This window comes from Podarcis vaucheri, assembly GCF_965113315.1.
Source record: "Podarcis vaucheri genome assembly, chromosome: 13".
NCBI lineage: Eukaryota > Metazoa > Chordata > Lepidosauria > Squamata > Lacertidae > Podarcis > Podarcis vaucheri.
The window spans coordinates 2,360,986-2,383,345 of NC_138751.1; the positions used below are offsets into that span (position 1 = coordinate 2,360,986).

Below are 22,360 nucleotides of genomic sequence, written 5' to 3' on the forward strand. Positions count from 1 at the left end.
ATGTGAATTGCATTGACCATCGTGGAAGGAGGCCATGGGATATAATACTTTATTAATGCATCCCCGGGACGCGGGTGGTGCTGTGGGTTAAACCACAGAGCCTAGGGCTTGCCGATCAGAAGGTTGGCGGTTCGAATCCCCGTGACGGGGTGAGCTCCCGTTGCTCGGTCCCTGCTCCTGCCAACCTAGCAGTTCGAAAGCACGTCAAAGTGCCAGTAGATAAATAGGTACCACTCTGGCAGGAAGGTAAACGGTGTTTCCGTGCACTGCTCTGGTTCGCCAGAAGCGGCTTAGTCCTGCTGGCCACATGACCCGGAAGCTGTACGCCGGCTCCCACGGCCAATAAAGCGAGATGAGCGCCGCAACCCCAGAGTCGGCCACGACTGGACCTAATGGTCAGGGGTCCCTTTCCTTTACCTTTAATGCATCTCCAAGTCTGCTTGGAAGGAACCAAGGCAGCTGGGGTCAAAAGCACCTGGAGGTCATCCCAGGGTGCTGCCTGAGGCTGATGGGAAACGTAGTCCTGGCATGCTCCACATTGGGTGTGCTATCTAAACATCACCACCGTCATAAAATAAAAATAATTTATTTATACCGCGCCCATCTGACTGGGTTTTCCAGGACACTCTGGGTGGCTTCCAACAGGATATTGGAACAGGGCTGCCTTCAGTTGTCTTCTAAAGGTCAGAGAGTTAGAATCATAGAATCATAGAATCCTAGAGTTGGAAGAGACCCCAAGGGCCATGGAGTCCAACCCCCTGCCAAGCAGGAAACACCATCAGAGCACTCCTGACATATGGTTGTCAAGCCTCTGCTTAAAGACCTCCAAAGTAGGAGACTCCACCACACTCCCAGGCAGCAAATTCCACTGTCAAACAGCTCTTACTGTCAGGAAGTTCTTCCTAATGTTTAGGTGGAATCTTCTTTCTTGTAGTTTGGATCCATTGCTCCGTGTCCGCTTCTCTGGAGCAGCAGAAAACAACCTTTCTCCCTCCTCTATGTGACATCCTTTTATATATTTGAACATGGCTATCATATCACCCCTTAACCTCCTCTTCTCCAGGCTAAACATGCCCAGCTCCCTTAGCCGTTCCTCATAAGGCATCGTTTCCAGGCCTTTGACCATTTTGGTTGCCCTCCTCTGGACACGTTCCAGTTTGTCAGTGTCCTTCTTGAACTGTGGTGCCCAGAACTGGACACAGTACTCCAGGTGAGGTCTGACCAGAGCAGAATACAGTGGCACTATTACTTCCCTTGATCTAGATGCTATACTCCTATTGATGCAGCCCAGAATTGCATTGTCTTTTTTAGCTGCCGCGTCACACTGTTGGCTCATGTCAAGTTTGTGGTCAACCAAGACTCCTAGATCCTTTTCACATGTACTGCTCTCAAGCCAGGTGTCACCCATCTTGTATTTGTGCCTCTCATTTTTTTTGCCCAAGTGCAATACTTTACATTTCTCCCTGTTAAAATTCATCTTGTTTGTTTTGGCCCAGTTCTCTAATTTGTCAAGGTCGTTTTGAAGTGTGATCCTGTCCTCTGGGGTGTTAGCCACCCCTCCCAGTTTGGTGTCATCTGCAAATTTGATCAGGATGCTCTTGAGTCCATCATCCAAGTCGTTGATAAAGATGTTGAATAAGACCGGGCCCAAGACAGAACCCTGTGGCACCCCACTAGTCACTCTTCTCCAGGATGAAGAGGAACCATTGATGAGCACCCTTTGGGTTCGGTCAGTCAGCCAGTTACAAATCCACTGAGTGGTAGCATAGTCAAGACCACATTTTACCAGCTTCTTTACAAGAATATCATGGGGCACCTTGTAAAATGCCTTGCTGAAATCAAGGTAGGCTACATCCACTGCATTCCCTTCATCTACCAGACTTGTAATTCTGTCAAAAAACGAGATCAGGTTAGTTGTTTATTTCCTTGACATCTGATGGGGGGGGCGTTCCACAGGGCGGGCGCCACCACCGAGAAGGCCCTCTGCCTAGTTCCCTGTAACCTCACTTCTTGCAATGAGGGAACTGCCAGAAGGCCCTCGGAGCTGGACCTCTGTGTCCGGGCAGAACCTCACTTCTTGCAATGAGGGAACTGCCAGAAGGCCCTCGGAGCTGGACCTCTGTGTCCGAGCAGAACGATGGGGGTGGAGACGCCCCTTCAGGTCTACTGGGCCTTTGAGGCTGTTTAGGGCTTTCAAGGTCAGCAACAACACTTCGAATTGTGCTTGGAAACGTATCGGGAGCCAGTGTAGGTCTTTCAGGACTGGTGTTATGTGGTCTTGGCAGCCAGCCCCAGTTCCCAGTCTACCTGCCGCATTCTGGATTAGTTGTAGTTTCCGGGTCACCTTCAAAGGTAGCCCCACGTAGAGTGCATTGCAGTAGTCCAAGCGGGTGATAACCAGAGCATGCACCACTCTGGCCAGACAGTCTGCGGACCAGGGAGGGTCTCATCCTGCGTACCAGATGGAGCTGGTAGACAGCTGCCCTGGACACAGAACTGACCTGCACCTCCATGGACAGCAGTGAGTCCAGAATGACTCCCAGGCTGCGCACCTGGTCCTTCGGGGGCACAGTTGCCCCATTCAGACAAGCCTGTTGGACAAGGCCAGAGGTCCATCTTGCCAAGCTACCTGGTACTCACAGTGGCCAGCCAGTTGCCCCAGTGGGAGACCCACAGGGAGAATCCGAGCCGAAGAGCTTGTCTCTCATTGCTGCCTCCGACTGTGGAGCTGGATCAGAGCCATTCTGACTAACAGCCACCCAGAGCTTGATTTTTTATGGTCCTTGAGACTAAAAGCTTGTCGGGGATTGGACGTGGGCACTGCAGCCACTCCCCACGGATTCATGGTTCCACTGCGTCCTCCCGTCTTCCACACTTACGATAACCGGTCAGTGCCAGGCGTGTGACTCGCTTTCGGCTCTCTCCCAAGGCACTATGAGCGAATGGCTCTCAGCCAGCTCCTGACACGAGTAAGTAACCAAACACACCCCTGTGTTGCAAAGAGAACGTCAGCAATGTCTAGGCAACATGACGACCATATACATATGCAAGAAACAATCTTTTATAGAATTCCTTCAAACCATAACAAGTCCAAAATGAAATCTTTAATCTTCGTCAGTGTGGTGTAGTGACTACATTATTACATGAGCACTGTTCCACAGCGTTTGACATTTTCATTTACATACATTCATTCAAAAGAAGGTGGGTTTATGAAGCAATTCTATATCCTCCCACCACGCTGACAAGAATTCTACGAAACAGTGGTCTATATCCGGAATCACTGTTTAGTGTTACACATCCTATTTGCTGAATACACAAAGCTTCACAGCTTGTCTGTCACAAAGTCTGGTACCTCGCTTCATTTAAAGATTTTCAGAGACTCTGAGGCTAAAGATTTCATGAGGAGAGAAGACTCTCTGGAAAAGACCCTGATGCAGGGAAAGATGGAGGGCACAAGGAGAAGGGGACGACGGAGGACGAGATGGTGGGACAGTGTTCTCAAAGTGACCAGTATGAGTTTGACCAAACTGCGGGAGGCAGTGGAAGACGGGAGGGCCTGGCATGCTCTGGTCCAGGGGGTCACGAAGAGGCGGACACGACTAAACAACACCACATGGTCATCGTGTTGCCTAGACATTGCTGACGCTCCTGACAGAGACACCCCTGCAGCTGCTGGTTTGGAGAACGGCACCTCCTTTCTCAAATCATACAGGACATCCTTTTGCCCTGAACTGGGGGAAGCAGAGGTTGTAGAAGGAGCCCGCTTCAAAGAGGGCAAGCTCCCTCCAATGGACCCATCGCTTTGCCTGCAGCTCCTCCCTTGTCAGAGACCCTGCCCGGCCATAGTAGTGAGGGTCAAGGACCAGGAGGTGGTGGCGCCCTTCCGGGCCGGAGCAGACCCCCAGCAGCCCCTTGGAAGAGTTGTCCCTGCCGCCCCCCATCATGACGGGCCCCCCGCCTCCCTGGAAATGGGCATGGAGAGCCTCCAGCTCCCTTTCCAGCTCCCGCCCATGGGGAACGTGGACCACCTTGCCCGGTATGCTGTAAAAGTGGTCCAGGCACAAGGCTGCTTCTACGGTGCCAATCCAGTCCCGGGAGCCGGCAAAGGAGGCGGGTTTGTCTCCTATCTCCACCAGAGCGTTTTGGATCTCTTGCAGGGAAGGGACCGGGCGGGGAAGGGTTTTCTCGACGCCCGGCGGCAGCCAAGAACACACAGTCTGGAGGGTGCGGTACCCGCAGCCCCAGCCACGGTCGTCCACACCGTCACAGCCGTAGTGGTAGTAGCGGTAGGAGCCGGAGACGAGGGCCAGGCGGTGAGGAGGAGGGTCCGGGAGAGGCAGCCCCAGGTGGACGTCGGAGAGTAAGGGCATCCTCTGCAGGAAAGACGGGCCTGCGGGGGGCAAAGAGAGAAGGAATCATTATTCATTATAATTATTTTTGGTTGGTTAGACCGCGTGGACTGCAAGAAGATCAAACCTCTCCATTCTGGAGGAAATCAGCCCTGAGTGCTCACTGGAAGGACAGATCCTGAAGCTGAGGCTCCAAGACTTTGGCCTCCTCACGAGAAGAGAAGACTCCCTGGAAAAGACCCTGGTGTTGGGAAAGATGGAGGGCCCAAGGAGAAGGGGACGATGGAGGACGAGATGGTGGGACAGTGTTCTCGAAGCTACCAGCATGAGTTTGACCAAACTGCGGGAGGCAGTGGAAGACAGGAGTGCCTGGCGTGCTCTGGTCCAGGGGGCCATGAAGAGGCGGACACGACTAAATGACTCAACAACAACAACAGACCGTGGTGCTGGCAGTGCCAAGGCTGCAGGTTCGATCCCTGTAAGGGGCAGCTACACATATTCCTGAATTGCAGGGGGTTGCATTAATGAACCTCAGGGTCCCTTCCAAATCTATGATTCCATCATTCTCCCGACGTACCTCACAAGGTTGTTGTGGAATTCAGTGAGGAAGCACCTTGGGGGAAAAGGTGGACTATCAGTCTAATAATGTTTTAATGTTGAATTTTAATCTTGTTTTCTAAGTTGTATTTTAATCAACTTGTTTTTATTATTGGTTGTTAGCCGCCCTGAGCCTGGTCATGGCTGGGGAGGGCGGGGTATAAATAAAATTTATTATTATTATTAATACTAAAATAAATAAAGGACTCTTTCCATGAGCAAAGCAATTATGTGTTCAAATATGTTTGTGTTCAAACTAAATAACATTGAAAAAGAGCTAACCAGCTCCTTGGCGTAAGGCCAAGCGGAAATCTCTCCCTTGTCTGACCAGGGTTCTTGCAAACCTGAATGGCACCTTCGCACTCCATGCAATTTTGATTCCAGCATTGCACATTTGCTCCTGCCTTGCAGCGGGTTGGGACAGATGACCCCCAGGGATCCCGTTCCAACTTTGGAATGGTTTATAGGGCTGTCCATCGCTGGGTTTTTTGTTTTTTTAAAAAAATATTTTATTAAATTTTTCAGATACAAAGTTAAGAATATACACAGAAGAAAAAACTATATAAAAGGAGAAAAGATAAAAGAAAAAGAAGAGAAGAGAAAATCCAACCATTCGAGAGATTTTTATATAACTAACTGAACTTCCTCACATCTCCCTTACCCTGCATTCTTTATAATAAAGATATCAGCAAATTATTACCTTGTTTCGTACCTTATTTTGTTCTTTTCGAATGTTATATTTCTAGATTTAAAGTACTTTTTATCAGTTACTTATACCTTAAATTAACCATAATATAACTTTAAATTTCAACCTTTTCCATCGCTGGGTTTTTTGAAGGGAGAGTAATTCTGCTCCTCGACCACATGTCACCTCCAGCGGATCGCTCTCCCCAGGTACAGGCTGCAGCAACCTGCCACCCCTCCCTCGTTTATGAGCAGGGTATGTATAAATCATTATTAAATAACAAAGACTTGACGTTTTTATCCCCCAAAAAAGTTTTTGATTTGAGTTTCCATTGAAATGAGGCTGCATTTTAATATTTTAATATTTTATTGTTGTATTTTAATCTTGTTTTTAAGTTGTATTTCAATCAGTTTGTTTTTATACCGGGTGTTAGCCTGGTCTTGGCTGGAGAGGGCGGAGTATAAATAAAATTTTTTATTATTATTATTAGTATTAGTATAATTAGACTCACCCTCCAGAAAAACCCGCTTTCCTTGGTCTCTAGACAGGTCTAGTCCTCCAATACCATAGAGACGGGCCCTGCATATCCTTTCTATCCGACTCCTAGAGCGGCCCCTCCCTCTTCCCGTATTTATGATATAAAGACCAACAGAGGGGAATTGATGCACTCTATGATGAAGGCGGGGAAGCGGGCAAAGGGTGACGACGCAACGGAACATCCGCTTCCGGAAATCTCCTGCCCGACTTCGAAGGCGTGGCGGCCATCTTAGGTAAGGTTACGGGGAAATTCCGGCCGCTCTTCCGCAGTAATATGGCGGGCATCCGGAAGTGAGGTAAGGATAAACCTCCGGCTAACTCCCCCAAAGGAAAGAGGGCGGTGGAAATGATATTTAAATTTTAATACCACCCTTCCTATAGAAAAGCTTTAAATTACGAGGCTAACACGTAATTGGCCATTGGGGGTAAGCGGTAAGCTGCCATTGGCCCGGTTGCTCTGGGTGGGTGGGTGCGTGCCGCTCTAGGCGTTGGCATCTCCATGATCAAACGCCCTCTGTGCGTTGCACCCACGAGATAGGAAAAGGGTAGAGGCGCCATTCAAGTGTTAAACGGCGGGAACCCATTGGCTTCCTCGTTTTCTTTAGAGAATGGAGAAACCCAATATTTTATTATATCCGAGACTTTATATCCAAACAACAACAACAGAAAAGGTGGCGACTAAGAGAGAAGTCCTCATATCTCTAATTCAACTCTTGATTTATTTCATGTGGAAAACACGGCTTAAAAAATAATAATTCTGCCCTGCAAATCCCTTGTATTATAAAGCTTAGTCCATCTTAAATAAATTAAGGGGGAAATGCAGCGTAGATCTAATTAATGGAGTCATTTGCTTATATGCTAAATATAAGATTCTGTATCCTGTTTGTATAATATATTGTGTTTTGAAGAAGCTATCGGGGGTTGGACTAGATGGCCGCTGGGTGTCCCTTCCAACTCCACAACTCGGTGATAATAGGAATCCTGAAATACTGTTTGAGAAGGGACGGGGTAAGGTTTGATCCATGTTATTTTTATAATGGAGGTTGGCATGGAAGTGAAAAAAGGTAGTGGAAAGGAGAAGAGGGCGGAAAATGTTTCTCTGTCCCCCCTTTCCCTGTGTCATGCATTATTTCATAAATAAATTTCTATAATGCCACCACTTCCTCGCCTTTTCTCTAATCAGAAAAGCCCAGACACTGCAATCTTTCTTCATAGGGGAGCTGCTCCAGCCTTTTGATCATTCTGGTGGTCCTTTTCCAAACTTTCCCCAACCCTACAATATCCTTTTTGAGGATATATCCTTTTGACCAGAACTGCACACAGGACTCTAAATGCAGCCACGCCACAGATTTCTATAATGGCACTATGGTATTGGCAGATTTATTTTCACTCCCTTTCTTCCTAGCAACCCCTAACATGGAATTCACATTTTTCACAGCCGCCACACTCTCGGTCGACATCATCAAACCGTCTGTTGCGACCCCAAAGTCTTGCTCCTGGTCCATTACCCCCAGTTCAGACTCAGTTTGGAGAAGAGGCGTTCCCAAAGACCTCACCCCCCCCCCAAATAAACCCCAGACACAACACGCCATCTGCTCTTGCACTTTCACTTTTATTGCAGCGGTCACTAAAAAGTAGAAATCACCCCACTTCTCCTCTCCCCCCTCAAGCCCTGTTAGTGTTAGTACCCAAAAGCACATATTTAGCCCCCAAAAGGGGGACCACAAACACCCCCACCCCAGTGGCTGTCCAGCTAAAGAGGCACAAAAAAATAAAACATTTAAGTCGGCCAGTAAACAATTAGTAGAAACACCTTTGGGGCAACGAGGGTGTTAGGAAATATTTGAGGAGTCCCGATTTAGGAACAACTCGCTTTAAAAATAGCCTGTTCTCTATGGTTAGCTGGGTTAATGGCAGGGATGGGGGAGACGGTCCCCCCTGTCTGGGGAATGTAATGAACGAAGCTCATCTTCCACTCAACACAGTCGAAAGCCTTTTCTAACTTACAGCATCCTCCAGAAGTTTTGGATTACAGCTCCTGGCTGGAGATATACTACAAAATATTCGGGGGGGGGGGCCAGGTTGGGGGAAGGTGAGGAATGACTTTTAAAACGGGGAGGGCAAACAAAGCAATGTGGCAGCTATCAAAGGGAGTGGAATGAGGGAAGCGTCCTCAGGGTCTAGATTCATGTGTAAGGAAGAAGTTTCACCTTTGTCCTGAAAGGGACATGGCCTCTAAAACGATGGCAGGGGACCACCCTGCCAGTAGTCTGGGTCGCGGGGCTGACCCAGTGTCCTAGAGACCCCTTAACACACATACACACCCACACATTCAAACGATGCCTTGTGGAAGTCGGAAAAGGGTCAAGTAACTTCTGTGTTCGGGTCTCGGGTTACACTCGCACCGGGCAGCTAAAAGCACTAAAAAAACCACTTTAAACAGTCATGGGTTTCCCCCAAAGAACTCTGGGAGATGTAGTTTTTTTTAAGGGTGCTGAGAGCTGTTGATCCCCCTCTCCCAGGGCTACAACTCCCAGAGTTCCCTGGGAAGAAAGGCTGATTGTTAAAACTGAAGTTTGTTTGTGTGTGTGTGTGTGTGTGTAACAGGGGGTTTCCCAACAACTCTAAGCCCCCTTAACAAACCGCAGATCCCAGGATTCTTCCGGGGAAGCCATACCTGTTTAAAGTGATATCACCGCGGTTTAAATGGATGGTGCGAATGTGGCCCTAGAGTCAAGGTAGCATGCGCTGAACAAGTGGACTGGGGGCCCAATCCACCGTTTCTAATTTCAGGAGTAAGGCTGCAGGGGCGTTGCCTGAAGGAGCAAATCTTAGAGCCTAGCAGCAAAAAGGCCACCCTATTGCTAGTGTTGGGGCACTGCCTTCGTTTTCCCTGAGGAGGTGTCTGTGCGGGAGAAGAATCCATGGCAGGCGGAAGAGCATTGATGTGCCTGGGAAACCGGTCTGTGCGTCTCATATGAATCCTGATGGCACAGTTTGCAAAGGACAGGTTGCAAGGGAAATATATATGTGCAAGAACTGCCCTGTCTAACAGATTCTGATGGTCCAAGGCCTCTGCTACATGTTGCGGCTATGAAGGCATTCCTGAACCGTCTCCTTAAGAACATTCTCCTTAAAAACACAAAAAGAAGCAGCCCCTGCCAAACCTCTCTCTCCGCCCCCTTCAAGCTTGCTGGGCCTTCACTCAAGACTCCCAAAATCCACCCGGGACTTGCAAGGTCCTCTCTGCCCCTTTCCAAAGGCACCTCTCCAAAACCACCAGGGCAAATTTTCTCACCACTCACTTCACTCGAGAGACAAGGCACCTTCTTTTGTAAAAAAAAAAAAAGAAACAGAAACAAAACCACCTAGAATTCCCACCCCTCTGCCCCCGCCAAACCCCAGGTCCTCCTCAGAGCTCCGTACAGGTGACGGGCGTCAGGCCGTGGATGAGCATAGTGGGCCCCAAGTCTGTAGTCAGGATCGCCAGCTGCTCCAGGTAGCGCTCGTACTGCGAGGTGTCGGCCGGGGGGCGCGGGAGGTAGAGGAAGCGCACGGCCGTCTGCCCCCCTTGCTTCAAGAGCAGGTCGTTGACGGAGGCCAAATACTCGTCGGTCACCTGGAAGGTGGCAGCGTTCAGGTAGGTCTCTCTCGCCGGTTTCTCGGGGCAGCCTCCGGCCCCGGAGGGAGGGTCCGGCCTCTCGGGGTCCCCCCGGGGCCCCGCGGCATGCTGGGGGTGGCCGTGGAGGGCCACCACCTGGTCCCACATGACGATCTTAATGGTGGCCTTGATCCTCAGCTTGGTCAAAAGCTCCCTGAGCTTCTCCTCCTTGCTGACCCAGCCCACGTCTCCCGACTCCACGCAGAGGAAGATGCGGAGCCTCGCGGCCTTCCAGGAGTTGACCATGGTGAGGATGCAGGCCATCTGCAGGAGGAAGAGGCTGCAGATGTCCACGTAGGTGGGCGAGTTGGGGCGCAGGAGGTTAAGGGGCCACACGTCGATGTAGCGGCCCTCGAAGCGCCGCTTGGAAGAGGTCGACGAAGACGAGGGCGGCAGGTCCTTCTCCAGGAGGTGGAAGTAGCGCGCCAGGCAGACGTTTTTGTGCATCTTCACCGCGTCGGAGATGATGGCCACGTACTCGGAGGGTCTCAAAGCCCGCTGGCTCTCTGCCTCCCTTACCAGCGGGAAGTGGGCCTGGAGCGCTGGCAGGTCCACGCCGAACTCGTCGTTCTCCCGCGCTTGGCTGAAGGCTGGGTCTTGCAGGAAGTAATCCTCCGGGACGCAGTCGTCGTAGAAGCCAAGGACCAAAGTGTTGGGTTTCATCCCTCCTGTGGAGGAAAAGGCACACACACACAAGCAAAGTTGAGGTCAGTTTGTGGGCTTGGGAGACAGACACCTCGCCAGGTTCAAAGATGGAGGGGGAAAGATGGAGCAGAGCAGAGGTTATATTTTCTGAGAATCCTCCGGAAAAATAATATCTCAAAGAACCTGTTGATGGCATTTTACCACTGTACTGCTAAGAGTGTACAGTGGTGCCTGGCAAGACGAAAAGAATCCATTCTGTGATTCTCTTCATCTAGCGGTTTTTTCGTCTTGCAAAGCAAGCCCATTGACGGATTAGCGGATTAGCACTATTAGCGGCTTTTAGCGGCTTATCTGCTGATCGGATCAGCTGATAAGCGGCTTAGCAGCTTAGAAAAAGGGGGGGAGGAAAAAAACCCGCAGGAACTCGCAAGACATTTTCGTCTTGCGAAGCAAGCCCATAGGAGATTCGTTTTGCGAAGCACCTCCAAAACGGAAAACCCTTTTGTCTAGCGGGTTTTCCATCTTGCGAGGCATTCGTCTTGCGGGACACCACTGTATTAACTTATGGTCTGTGTGTGTGGTTTCAGAGCTGCACGGTCAGGGGAAAAACAATGCTGTCCAGGGTTGTAAAGACTGCGGAGAGAATAATTGGGTGCCCACTTCCCACCTTGGATCAAATCTACGCTTCCAGGTGCCATAAGAAAGCTGCAGAGATAGCACAGGATAGTACGCACCCCGGAAATGATCTCTTTCAGCTTCTGCCTTCTGGAAGAAGGTCCAGGGTTATAAAGGCCAGGACTAGCTGCTTGAGAAACAGTTTTTATCCAAATGGGATTTTGGTTTTAAACACAGTGTAAGGTAGTCTCTGTGGGAGTATACTGTATTTAATTATTTAATTATTATTAATTATTCAGTATTCCTGAAGGAGTGTCTCCACCCCCATCATCCAGCCTGGACCCTGAGGTCCAGCTCCGAGGGCCTTCTGGTGGTTTCCTCCCTGTGAGAAGCGAGGTTGCAGGGAACCAGGCAGAGGGCCTTCTCAGTGGTGGCACCCGCCCTCTCATCATGTCCAGGAAATAAAAAGCTACCTGACTTTTAGAAGACATCTGAAGGCAGCCCTGTTTAGGGAAGTTTTTAATGTTTGATGTTTCATTCTGATTTTAGTGTTCTGTTGGGAGCCGCCCAGAGTGTCTGGGGAAACCCAGCCAGATGGGCGGGATACTATTATTATTATTATTATTATTATTATTATTATTATTATTATTATGCGGTTCTGCAGGTGAGTGGACTAGAGACCCAGGTCATCCTGGGGCTTCTCTCTCTCTCTCTCTCTCTCTCTCTCTCTCTCCCTCTCTGTGTGCCCCCTCCCTTCCTCACCCAAGCCGGTGATCCGGAGGAGGTGCTGTGTCCCTTGGCGGACCGAAGGCGAGAGGGTGAGGTCCACGAAGGCCTTGATGCTCAGCTTGTCCACGAGGCTTAGCCAGAAGTTGTAGTGGGCTTGGATGGGGTCGGAGGGCATCGTGTCTGCAGAGGGAAAACCACAAAAGGCAGGCGGGAAGTTACCAACAGGAGGGGGAAAGAAGAGAAGAGAATGGAGCCAGTTAGAGGCAGCAAGGCAAAGGAACCCCCCTACACCCAGGAACGAGAATTATTAGAGACCAAAGGGATAGGGGGCCTGCTGGATCAGGCCAATGACTGTCTCTCCAGAGTGGCGCATGCTCTGGTTATCTCCCGCTTGGACTACTGCCATGCGCTCTATGTGGGGCTACCTTTGAAGGTGACCTGGAAACTGCAACTAATCCAGAATGCGGCAGCCAGACTGGGGACTGGGAGCGGCCGCCGAGACCGCATAACACTGGTCCTGAAAGACCTACACTGGCTCCCAGTACGTTTCCGAGCACAATTCAAAGTGTTGCCTCTGACCTTGAAAGCCCTAAACGGCCTCAAAGGCCCAGTAGACCTGAAGGAGCGTCTCCACCCCCATTGTCCAGCCCGGACACTGAGGTCCAGCTCCGAGGGCCTTCTGGCGGTTCCCTCCCTGAGAGAAGCGAGGTTGCAGGGAACCAGGCGGAGGGCCTTCTTGGTGGTGGCACCTGCCCTCTCATCAGATTTCAAGGAAATAAACAGCTACCTGACTTTTAGAAGACATCTGAAGGCAGCCCCGTTTAGGGAATTTTTTAATGTGTTTTTTAATATTATTATTATAAATCTACAATGCCTAGCATGCCACAGGTCCTTCACTGAGGCTCTCTGCCTGTAGAGCAACTGGGGGCTGGATTCACAGAACCGCAGCGCTGAGCGAGCGTAGGACCAGTTTTTCCTTGCCGTTGGTTTGGGAAGCGGTCTGGACGTCTGCCCCTTGCCCTCCGCTTCCGCCCCGGATGTCCCTCTTACCAAGGTCCCCAATCTCCACGTGCCCCAGGACAAAGAGGCCCCCTTTCTTGAGGTGGTTGATAAACTTCATGAGCTGGGAGCTGCCCCGGGGGTTGGCCACCATGAGGAGGATCTGGGGCCGCCAGAATTTGACGTGGTCCTTCCGGATATCGAGGAGGAGCAGATACTTCCGGACCTGTTTCGGTGGAAAAGGGGAAATGTGAGAAGGTGGAGGGATAGCCGTCAAGTTGTGGAGGACAGCTCCCTGATAATAATAAATAATAATAATAAGAATATTTTATTTATATCCCGCCCGCCTCAGCCAAAACGCCCAACAGAGCAGTTTAACCACCAATCTGTCTCCCCCAGGGAATTGTAGTTCTGTGAGGGGAATAATGGGGGGGGGGGTCTCAACCCCCAGCACCCTTAATGAAGCAGCACTCCCAGAATCCTTTGGGGGAAGCCATGGTTGTTCAAAGGGGCACCATAGTGCTCTCTGTGAGGGGAATAGGGGTCTCTCCTCAGAAATCTCAGCACTCTGAACCATAGCTGTCAACGTTTCACTTTTTTTAAGGTAAATTCCCTTATTCCGAATAGGATTCCTTGCAAGAAATGGGAAAAGTTGACAGCTATGCTCTGAACAAGCCACAGCTCCCAGAATCCTTTGGGGGGAGCCATGACTGTTCAAACTAGTATGATAGTGTGCTCTGTGAGGGGACTAAAGGGGTCTCCTGACAACTCTTGTCTCCCTTCACAAACTTCAGCTCCCAGAATCCTTTGGGGGGAAGCCATGACTGTTTAAAGTGGTATACTGTAGTACACTTTTGTGAGGGGAATAGCGGGTTTCCTCACAACGTTCAGCATCTTTAACAAAGTATAGCTCTGTGGGACGCCAGGACCATTGAAAGTGGTATCACAGTGAGCTCTGTGATGGGACTAGGGGTCTCTTCCTTTAGAAGAAGCCATGACTGTTCAAACGGGCATCATAGTGCTCTCTGTGAGGGGAGATTTCCTCAGAAATCTCAGCGCCTGTAACAAGCCACAGCTCCCAGAATCCTTTGGGGGAAGCCATGACAGTTTAAATCGGTGCCTTAGTGTTTTAGGTGCACCGGGCGAATGTGGCCACTTGCCACTGCTCCCTCCAGAAGGTCTCAGGTTCAACACCCAGCATCGCCAAGTGAGGATCAGGAACGGCCCATGTCCGAGACCCACAGAGCCGCTGCTGCCAGTCTGTGCAGACAGCACTGAAGGAGGTGGGCCTGTGTTCTGACTCAGTGCAAGGCAGCTCCCTCTGCCCCCGAATTAATTTATTTTTATTGCATTTATTTATTTTTATGGCATTTATTTTTATTTATTGCAAGGAGCTCAAGATGGCATGCTACGTTCCCCATACACCCCAATTTCCTCCTCGCACCAACCCTGTGAGGTGGGCTAGGCTGAGTGTCTGGCCTCCCAGGTCACGCCCAGTGAGCTTTACGGCGGAATTTGAACCCTCATCTCTCCCAGATCCTAGTCTGAAAGTCTCACCACTATGCAACACCACCACCGGCTATTGGGCAGAGCAGTTGCTCCGCATACAGAAGGCCCATGATGGCATCTCAGGTTTTAAAAACGAGTAAACCTGAGCCAGGTAACAGGTGACAGAGGAGCAAAATCTCTGCAACGGTTATGGGCAGCAACGTGTGCTGGGAGTTGAGACTGTCCCTGGAGGATGTGTAAGAAGCCCTGGGGCTCCCCTCCAGGGAGACACGCACGCAGGTGTAAGGAGGGTACCTGGTGGAAGATGAGGGCCTGGCTGATGTAGCCCCAGGAGGAAGCGGCGGAGCGCAGGTGGATGAAGCCCAGGAGCAGCAGCATGAGCCCCAGGCTGCCAGAGGCGCCGGCCGCACTGATCAGGAACATCATCACCAGGCAGGAGACGATGCCCAGGAGGCAGGTGTGCCACGAAAACACCTGGAAGGTGGGGCTGAGGGAGGGGGGAAGAAAAAGAGCGGGGAGGCAGACAGGGGGTGCGCTCAGCACAGAGTCTGACACCGAGGATGGGGACCCTCAAATGTGGCCCCCCACATCTCCCCATCTGGCTCTCAGTGATATATCCTCTTTACCCTAGCCACGCCCCCTCCTTGGCCACACCCTCCCTTAGCCACACCCCTCTCCCTCAAGCACACCCCTTTCAGACAAGGCCACACCCCTTTCTCAGTCACACCTCTTTTCAGTCACATATTCTTCACCTAGGCCACGCCCCTTCCTCAGCCACACCCCCAACATCCTGGCCACACCCCTTTCAGACAAGGACACACTCCTTTCTCAGTCACATCTTCTCCACCCAAGCCACGCCCCTTCCTCGGCCACACCCTCAACATCCAGGCCACACCCCCTCTACCTAGGCCACACCCCTTTCTCAACCACACCCCTTTCAGACAAGGCCACACCCCTTTCTCAGCCAAACCCTCAACATCCAGGCCACACCCCTCTCCATCCAGGCCACTCCCCTCCCTCAACCACACCCCTTTCTCAGCCACACCCTCAACATCCAGGCCACACCCCTCTCCACCTAGGCCACTCCCCTCCCTCAAACACACCCCTTTCAGCACAGGCCACACCCCTTTCTCAGCCACACCTTCTCCGCCCAGGCCACACCCCTCTCTATTCCTACTTTGCACACCTGGCCTTGAGCTGCAATGACGCCTCTTGCTTGCCTGAACTGGGAAGAGTGCGCAAGCGTGTCTGTTATGAAGGTTAAAATGCACACCCATTGCCCTGCCCTCTGGCCCCTCCCACCACCGGAATATCCCTCCCCCCCCCAAAAAAAAGGCAGTGCACCCCTCAGGCAGAAGCAGGACCCCCAACTCAGGTTTTGACTGCGGTTTCAGAGCAGTGTAAGCATCAGAAAGGCCGACTTGCTGCCTCGCCCCTCCCCTCTCCCCAAAGCAGCCCAGCTCCACCCCCTCCCGGGACACCACACCCACCGGAAATTGGGGGCGGAGGCCCACTCCAGCGCCAAGCAGGCCAGGTCCACGGCGGCATAGGCCACGAGGTAGAAGACGGTGACGATGCTGGCGATGGTGTTCAGCTTCCCGACGAAGAGGACCAGCTGGGAGAGCGGAAAAAGAGTCAGGGCGGCAGAGGAAGCGAGGGGGCTCCAGCTATGGGGCAGGGAAACCCTGTCCTGGCTCTGGCGCTGCCCGTGCCCCCTTCCTGGCATCACTTATTGGGGTCCACTGGGTCCTCGAGACCAATTTATTCTTTTATCGTTTGCTGTGAGTCCCGCTCACGGCTTTCCCACTGGAAAGGACGCTGGACTAGGTGGGCAACTGGCCTGATCCAGAATGCTGCTATTATTATTATTATTATTATTATTATTATTATTATTATTATGTATTAATTTTGTATACCGCCCTGTACCCGCAGGTCTCTTACGCTCTTATAACTGTGAGCCGGCAAAAGGCAGGATAAAAATGATCCTATCATACCAGTCTTTCTCTAACCTGGAGCCACCCATGTTTAGGGAAGTTTTTAATGTTTGATGTTTTATCATGTTTTTGGAATACAGTGGTACCTCGGGTTAAGTAATTAATCCGTTCCGGAGGTCCATACCTGAAACTGTTCTTGACCTGAAGCACCACTTTAGCTAATGGGGCCTCCTGCTGCCACCGCGCCGCCGGAGCGCGATTTCTGTTCTCATCCTGAAGCAAAGTTCTTAACCTGAGGTACTATTTCTGGGTTAGCAGAGTCTGTAACCTGAAGTGTATGTAACCTAAAGCGTATGTGTCAGGGTTACTTCCAGATCCTAGCTCACAGAGGATCACGCTAGCCAGCGATCGTTAAATAAAAGTCTTTATTGAGTTACAGTCTCCATTCTCAAGCTGCTGCGTGCAACCCTACGTCTTATGCTTAGATCGGCGAAGCTCCGTCTGAGTCTCCGCCCCTTGTGCACCAACTTAATATCCTAGCCCTGCTCCACCTTTTCCGCCTGACAGTTCTCCTCTGGGTCCCTCTGCCCCCCTGGGTCTCTTCCTTCCGGGATTCTTCTGACGCTGACCCCCCTGACTCTCCTGTCTCCTTGCGCCGGGCTTTAGGACCTGGCTCCCTTTCCGGGCTGCCTACTGCGCCACCTTCCTGTGCATTTGAACTTGGCGCGCGCGCCCAACCTTCCACTTTCCGTCTAACCGTCACTTCGCTCCCCGATGAAGGTGTGGCCACTCCTGACTCGTGCCCTCCCTCCTGTTGTGAGCTGCCAGCGCTTGATCCCTGGCGCTCTTCCTCTTTCCTACTCTCTGGCGGTGACGCTGGTCCCGATCTCCAACTGCTCCCCTCTGAGTCCCCTCTGGCTCTATCTTCCTGGGGTGTCCCCCTAGTCTCCCCCCTTGCCCTGGCCACTGGTGCCCCTTTTTGTGAATCTTCTGATTCACTGGAAAGACTCGGAGATCTCGGGTCGTCGTCATCACTCATCCTTTCTTCTGCCTCCTCCCCCTCGCTCTCTGTTTCCTCCCTTGCCCTCGCCTCTGCTCCTGAACCCCTGACATCCATCCCCCCCGAAGCCCCCTCTTCCCCCCTCCCCTCCTTCCGGTGCGGGGACTGGGTGCTGCAGTGTCAAGGGGACGAATGTCGGGTACAGTTCGCTTCCCGTGGCGGGCCTCCAATCGAAGTCTTCCGGTTCTTCCTCCCTGCTCTCGTCGACGACGGTCACCTCTGCTTCCATCTCTGTGCCGCCGTGCTCGAAACCCTGGTCGTCCCCGAAAACGTCCATGTCCGTCTCTCCCTCGCTTCCTTCTGGCGGCGTTGCTCGTCCTGGACCCTCCAGCCACTTTCTGCGCCACTGCTCCTCTGGTCGATCATCCCACCAATACGAGGGTTCTGAAGCAGATCCCGAGGGTGACCCCTCCGGGGAACGGGCGTCTCGTGTCGGTTCCTCATCCGAGTCGAACCCCCAGAACGTGCTGGCTGAAAGCGTGGGCGTGAAAAGCCAGTCGTCGAAAAAGTCCGCTGGCATTGGCCTATGGGGGAAGAGGGCATGAAACTCTTCCTTGAGCAGAGGTTCATCTAAAGCGTAGCCCGGCACCCAGCTGTTGGCACTGGCCGGGGTGCCCTCCTTAGCGAGAAGGTATTCTACCCCCCCTTCCCCCCCATCTGGAGTCCAAAATCTCCGTGACTTCGTTGAGGCGCACCTCCTGTGCCACTCCCCGTTGCCTGGTTCCCTCTCGGAGCGGACTCGGCGCCGTTCCTGGTTCCTGAAACCTGTGCGGTGCCTTGTAGGGAGTGAGCACCGATCTGTGGAACACCGGATGCATTCTGGAACCCTCCGGAAGCGCCAGCCTGAAAGCCACCGGGTTGACCTGGTCTTCGACTTGGTAGGGCCCCAGTTGCTTATGCCCTAGTTTCTTCTTGGCCAACGACCTGGCCGGCACTGCGTGGGCTGCTAACCAGACCCAGTCTCCCACATGGATCTCTTCGCCAACCCTTCTGTGTTTGTCTGCCTGCACCTTGTATGCGTGTTTGGCCAGCTCCAGGTACCGCCGCAGCTGATCGTGGACCTCCTGCAACTCCGACGCGAACGCATCTGCTGTCTGCGGCTCCCCCTCCACCAGTCTTTCCAGTCCCGGGAAGGTTCTGGGGTGCCTCCCGTTGTTGGCGAAGAACGGCGTGACCCCCGTGGACACGTGCTTCGTGTTGTTGTAGGCGAACTCGGCGAGCGGCAGGTAATCCACCCACGTCGCCGGCTGTTGATTCGCATAGCATCTCAGGTACTGCTGCATGATGGCATTGACCCGCTCCGCTTGCCCGTTGGTCTGCGGGTGTCTCGCCGACGCCAGGTTGATCTTGACGTTTAGGAAGCCCATCAGCTTCTGCCAGAAATTCGAGATGAACTGCCGTCCGCGGTCGGACAGAATAGACCGTGGCAGCCCGTGAACCTTGAACACGTGGTCTATGAACAGTTTGGCGGTTTGTTCCGCCGTGGCCACCTTCGCACACGGGATGAAATGTGCCATCTTGGAGAACAAGTCCACCACCACCAGCACGGCCGTCTTGCCCCTCGAGCTGGGCAGATCCGTGACGAAGTCCAGGGCGACTCTCTCCCATGGCTCGACCGGAGTTTGCAGCGGTTCCAACAGTCCGGCCGGCGGTCTGTGCACTGGTTTGGCCCTCTGGCAGGTGTCGCACCTCGCCACGTAGTCCGCGACTTCCCCTCTCATTCCGGGCCACCAGAAATCCCTGGCGACTAATTCCACCGTCTTCTCCTTGCCAAAGTGCCCGGCAGTGGGCGCGTCGTGCAGCTGATGCAGTACCTTGGCGCGAAGTTCGTCTCCCGGCACGTAGATGGCCCCTTTGCGGATGAGCAACCCATCTCTCAGCTGGAACCCGTCGGTCGCTGCCGTGCCCCTTTGCATCTCTGCCATCTTTGCTTGTGCGAAGGAGTCATTCTGCAACGCTCGTCGCACCGCCTCCAGGTCCACTGTCGCCGCAGCGCACGCCCACACTGTTGGTGCGAAGATGTGCATGGCGGCCGCTGGCGTGGTGTCCTCCAGATACTGCGGCTTACGGGAGAGCGCGTCCGCCATGATGTTGGTGTCCCCCGGGACATACTCTATTCGGAAATCGAAGTTCGCAAAGAACTCAGCCCAACGTATCTGCCTCTGGTTCAGGAACTGTGCCGTGCGCCAGTGCTCCAGATTCTTGTGGTCCGTGCAGACCTGCACCGTGTGCTTGGCTCCAATCAGGAAGTGCCTCCATGCTTTGAACGCTGCATGAATAGCCAGCAACTCCCTGTCCCAGATGGTGTAGTTCTGTTCGGACTTGCTGAGCTTCCTGGAGTAAAACGCCCCCGGCCGCCAAACCCCCTGCGGGTCTCTCTGCAGCAGGACTGCTCCCACGGCTCTGTCCGAGGCGTCTGTCTCGACCCTCATTGGCCTGCTGGGGTCGACATGCAGCAGCTGCTCTTCCGACGCGAAGAGACGTTTGAGTGCCTGAAAGGACCGCTCCGCCTGCTCCGTCCAGATGAACTTCTTTTTCTTGGAGCTAAGCGTGTCCGTGATGGCCGCTGTCTGCATAGCGAAGCCTTTGATGAACTTGCGATAGAAATTCGCGAAGCCGACAAATCGTTGGACCTCCTTCCGGTTGCGTGGGCTTTTCCAATCCAACACCGCTCGAACCTTGGCGCTGTCCATGGCGAGCCCCTTGTCAGACAACTTGTAGCCCAGGAAATCCACCTCCGTCACGTCGAACTGGCACTTCTCCAGCTTGGCGTAAAGCCTATGTTGCTGTAGCCGGCTCAGCACTTCCCTGACGTGTCTGTCATGCTCCTGCTGCGATTCCGAAAAGATCAGGATGTCATCCAAGAAACAGACGCACGTTTTGTAGAGGAGCCCCGCCAACACGTGATGCATGAAAGCTTGAAAAACGTGGGAGCCATTTTGCAATCCAAAAGGCATAACCCTATATTCGTAGGTGCCCAGGGGCGTGAACATGGCTGTCTTCCACTCATCTCCTTCCCGCATGCGAATGAGGTTGTACGCCCCTCGCAGGTCCAACTTGGTGAACACGCTGCCCTTGCGTACTTTTGCGAGGAGGTCGTCGATTCGGGGCATGGGGAAGTCCGACGGCTTGGTGACACTGTTCAAAATGCGGTAGTCCACTACGAGTCTTTTTTGGGGCGTGTCTCGCTTCTTCACAAAGAATACAGGACTGCCCCCCGCTGCCTGGGACTCTCGGATGAAACCGCGCTTCAAATTATGATCTATGAACTCTTTGAGTTCCTGCAGTTCGTCTTCAGACATGGAATACAGCTTCCCTTTGGGCAGCGCCGCCCCCGGCAGCAGGTCAATTTTGCAGTCATATGGTCTGTGGGGGGGTAGCTTGTCTGCCTCCTTCTCGCAGAAAACCTCCAAAAATTCTGCGTACTTGTGGGGAATCGCTTGCAGCATGCCTAGCAGCAGCTGTGACTCCTCTTGCTCCCCTTCCTGCTGGGGCATGATGCAGTGTTCAGCACAAAAGGAAGAGCCGAAGGTCAGCTGCCTCTGGTACCAAGCCAGCGTCGGGCTGTGCTTGTCCAGCCAACTCATGCCCAATACGATAGGCGTGTCCGAGAGTTGAGTGACGTTGAAGCTGATGATTTCCCTGTGATTTCCAAGCCGCAGCACCATAGGCGGCGTCTGCTTCACCACTTGCCCCCCTAACAGCTCCCTGCCATCCACCGTGACAACCTGCAGGGGCAGCGTGGCAGGCAGCAACTGTATAGCGTGCCGGTCGACAAAGTCCTGCCCTATGAAGTCTGCATTGCTTCCCGAGTCGACGGTGATTGGCACGTCCATGGTGATGCCATTGGGTAGCTGGAGCGATGCGGTGAGCCTCACTACTGGCTTGGGCGGGAGGGGGTCCATGGGCGGTAAATTCCCTGGGGACTGCTTCACTGACACGTCTGGCTGGGCCCCAGTGCCTCTTCCTCCAGCCAGACATCGTCGTTTCCCTGCTGTGGTTCTCCGTGCTGCGTTGCTGCAGTCACCATTGCTGAGGCTGCAGTGTGCTTGTGGAGCCTCCGGGGACACTCTTTCGCCACATGCCCTGGATCCTCGCAGATATAACACTTCCTGTTCCCTCTAGGAGGCTTCGCTTTCACTGCTGCCGGTGCTAGGGCTCTGGCTGCTGACTGAGCCCTTGCACTCCCAACCTCCATCGGTTCCACCCCTCCCCCTGTTGGAGGCGTGGATTGCGCACGCGCTGCTTCTCTGGGAAGGAAGGAGGAGCCCCTGGCTGGTTCGCGCCCGCTGCGCCCTTCGTCCCTGCTCCACGGACGTTCTTCCAGCCGCACCCCCACCGCCAGCGCCCTCTGAACGATCTCCTGCGTGGTCCGGGGTCTCTCCCCCCTCGCAATCTCATCTTTAACCGAGTTGTGCAAGCCCTCCCAAAAAAGGTCTCTGACAGGAGCCGAATCTCTGTCCCATTCCAGGGCACTGACCAAAGCGAAAAAGCGGGCATGATACTGCCTTACGCTGGCCCTCCCTTGCCTTAGTCCATGCACCTCCTTTCGGGCAAGGTCCACGTCAATGCTTGATAAAAAACAGCCATCCATCGCTTTAATAAAGGCGTCCGCATTTTGGAGCGCAGGATCCTTATCTCTCCACAAATTGCGCAGCCATGCTTTAGCGTCTCCATGCAAATGGGACATGACGAACCCCACTTTCTCTTGTTCATCTCTAAAGTCTTTGTGCAGCAGTTGCAGTGCACACATTACGTCTGCTCTAAAGTTGGGGTACTGTTGCAAATTCCCATCGAAGTGAGAGACCAGACCGCCTGTGCGTCTCTCCAACCCAATCCCCTCTGATTTGGGTGTCTGTTGCCCTTGCTTCGTAAGCACGTCCAACCTGACCTGGAGATCCCTGTAGGCGGCAGCTGCTTCCTCCTCTCTCTTCCTGGACGCCAGCGCCTCGGCATTCAGTCGTGAAACCGCTTCTCTGAGTTCCGTTATTTGCTGTTCGGCCGTCATATTGTCTGCCGTTCGTGAGCTCTCTTGTAGGC

At 52.9% G+C, this 22,360-nt stretch overlaps 2 protein-coding genes across 3 annotated transcripts in view; both read right to left on the reverse strand.

Moving 5' to 3' along the window:
- Positions 1 to 2,898: 2,898 nt before the first annotated feature.
- On the reverse strand, positions 2,899 to 6,365 carry UFSP1 (UFM1 specific peptidase 1). Its single transcript, XM_082197868.1, has 2 exons — positions 6,143 to 6,365; positions 2,899 to 4,390 (listed from the first exon to the last, which is right to left on the reverse strand). Exons 1-2 carry the CDS (start codon positions 6,348 to 6,350, stop codon positions 3,705 to 3,707), a joined length of 894 nt encoding a protein of 297 aa, XP_082053994.1. The 5' UTR covers positions 6,351 to 6,365; the 3' UTR covers positions 2,899 to 3,704.
- A 1,396-nt stretch (positions 6,366 to 7,761) lies between these two features.
- Positions 7,762 to 22,360, reverse strand: part of SLC12A9 (solute carrier family 12 member 9) — a 31,841-nt gene continuing 17,242 nt past the window's right edge. For both annotated transcript variants that reach the window (XM_082197557.1, XM_082197556.1), the window contains exons 10-14: positions 15,817 to 15,941; positions 14,621 to 14,813; positions 12,869 to 13,043; positions 11,852 to 11,998; positions 7,762 to 10,497 (exon numbers count right to left, since the gene is read on the reverse strand). In XM_082197557.1, coding sequence (XP_082053683.1) covers positions 9,581 to 10,497; positions 11,852 to 11,998; positions 12,869 to 13,043; positions 14,621 to 14,813; positions 15,817 to 15,941 — 1,557 coding nt within the window. In that variant the 3' untranslated portion in view covers positions 7,762 to 9,580. The remainder of the gene's footprint in view (positions 10,498 to 11,851; positions 11,999 to 12,868; positions 13,044 to 14,620; positions 14,814 to 15,816; positions 15,942 to 22,360) is intronic.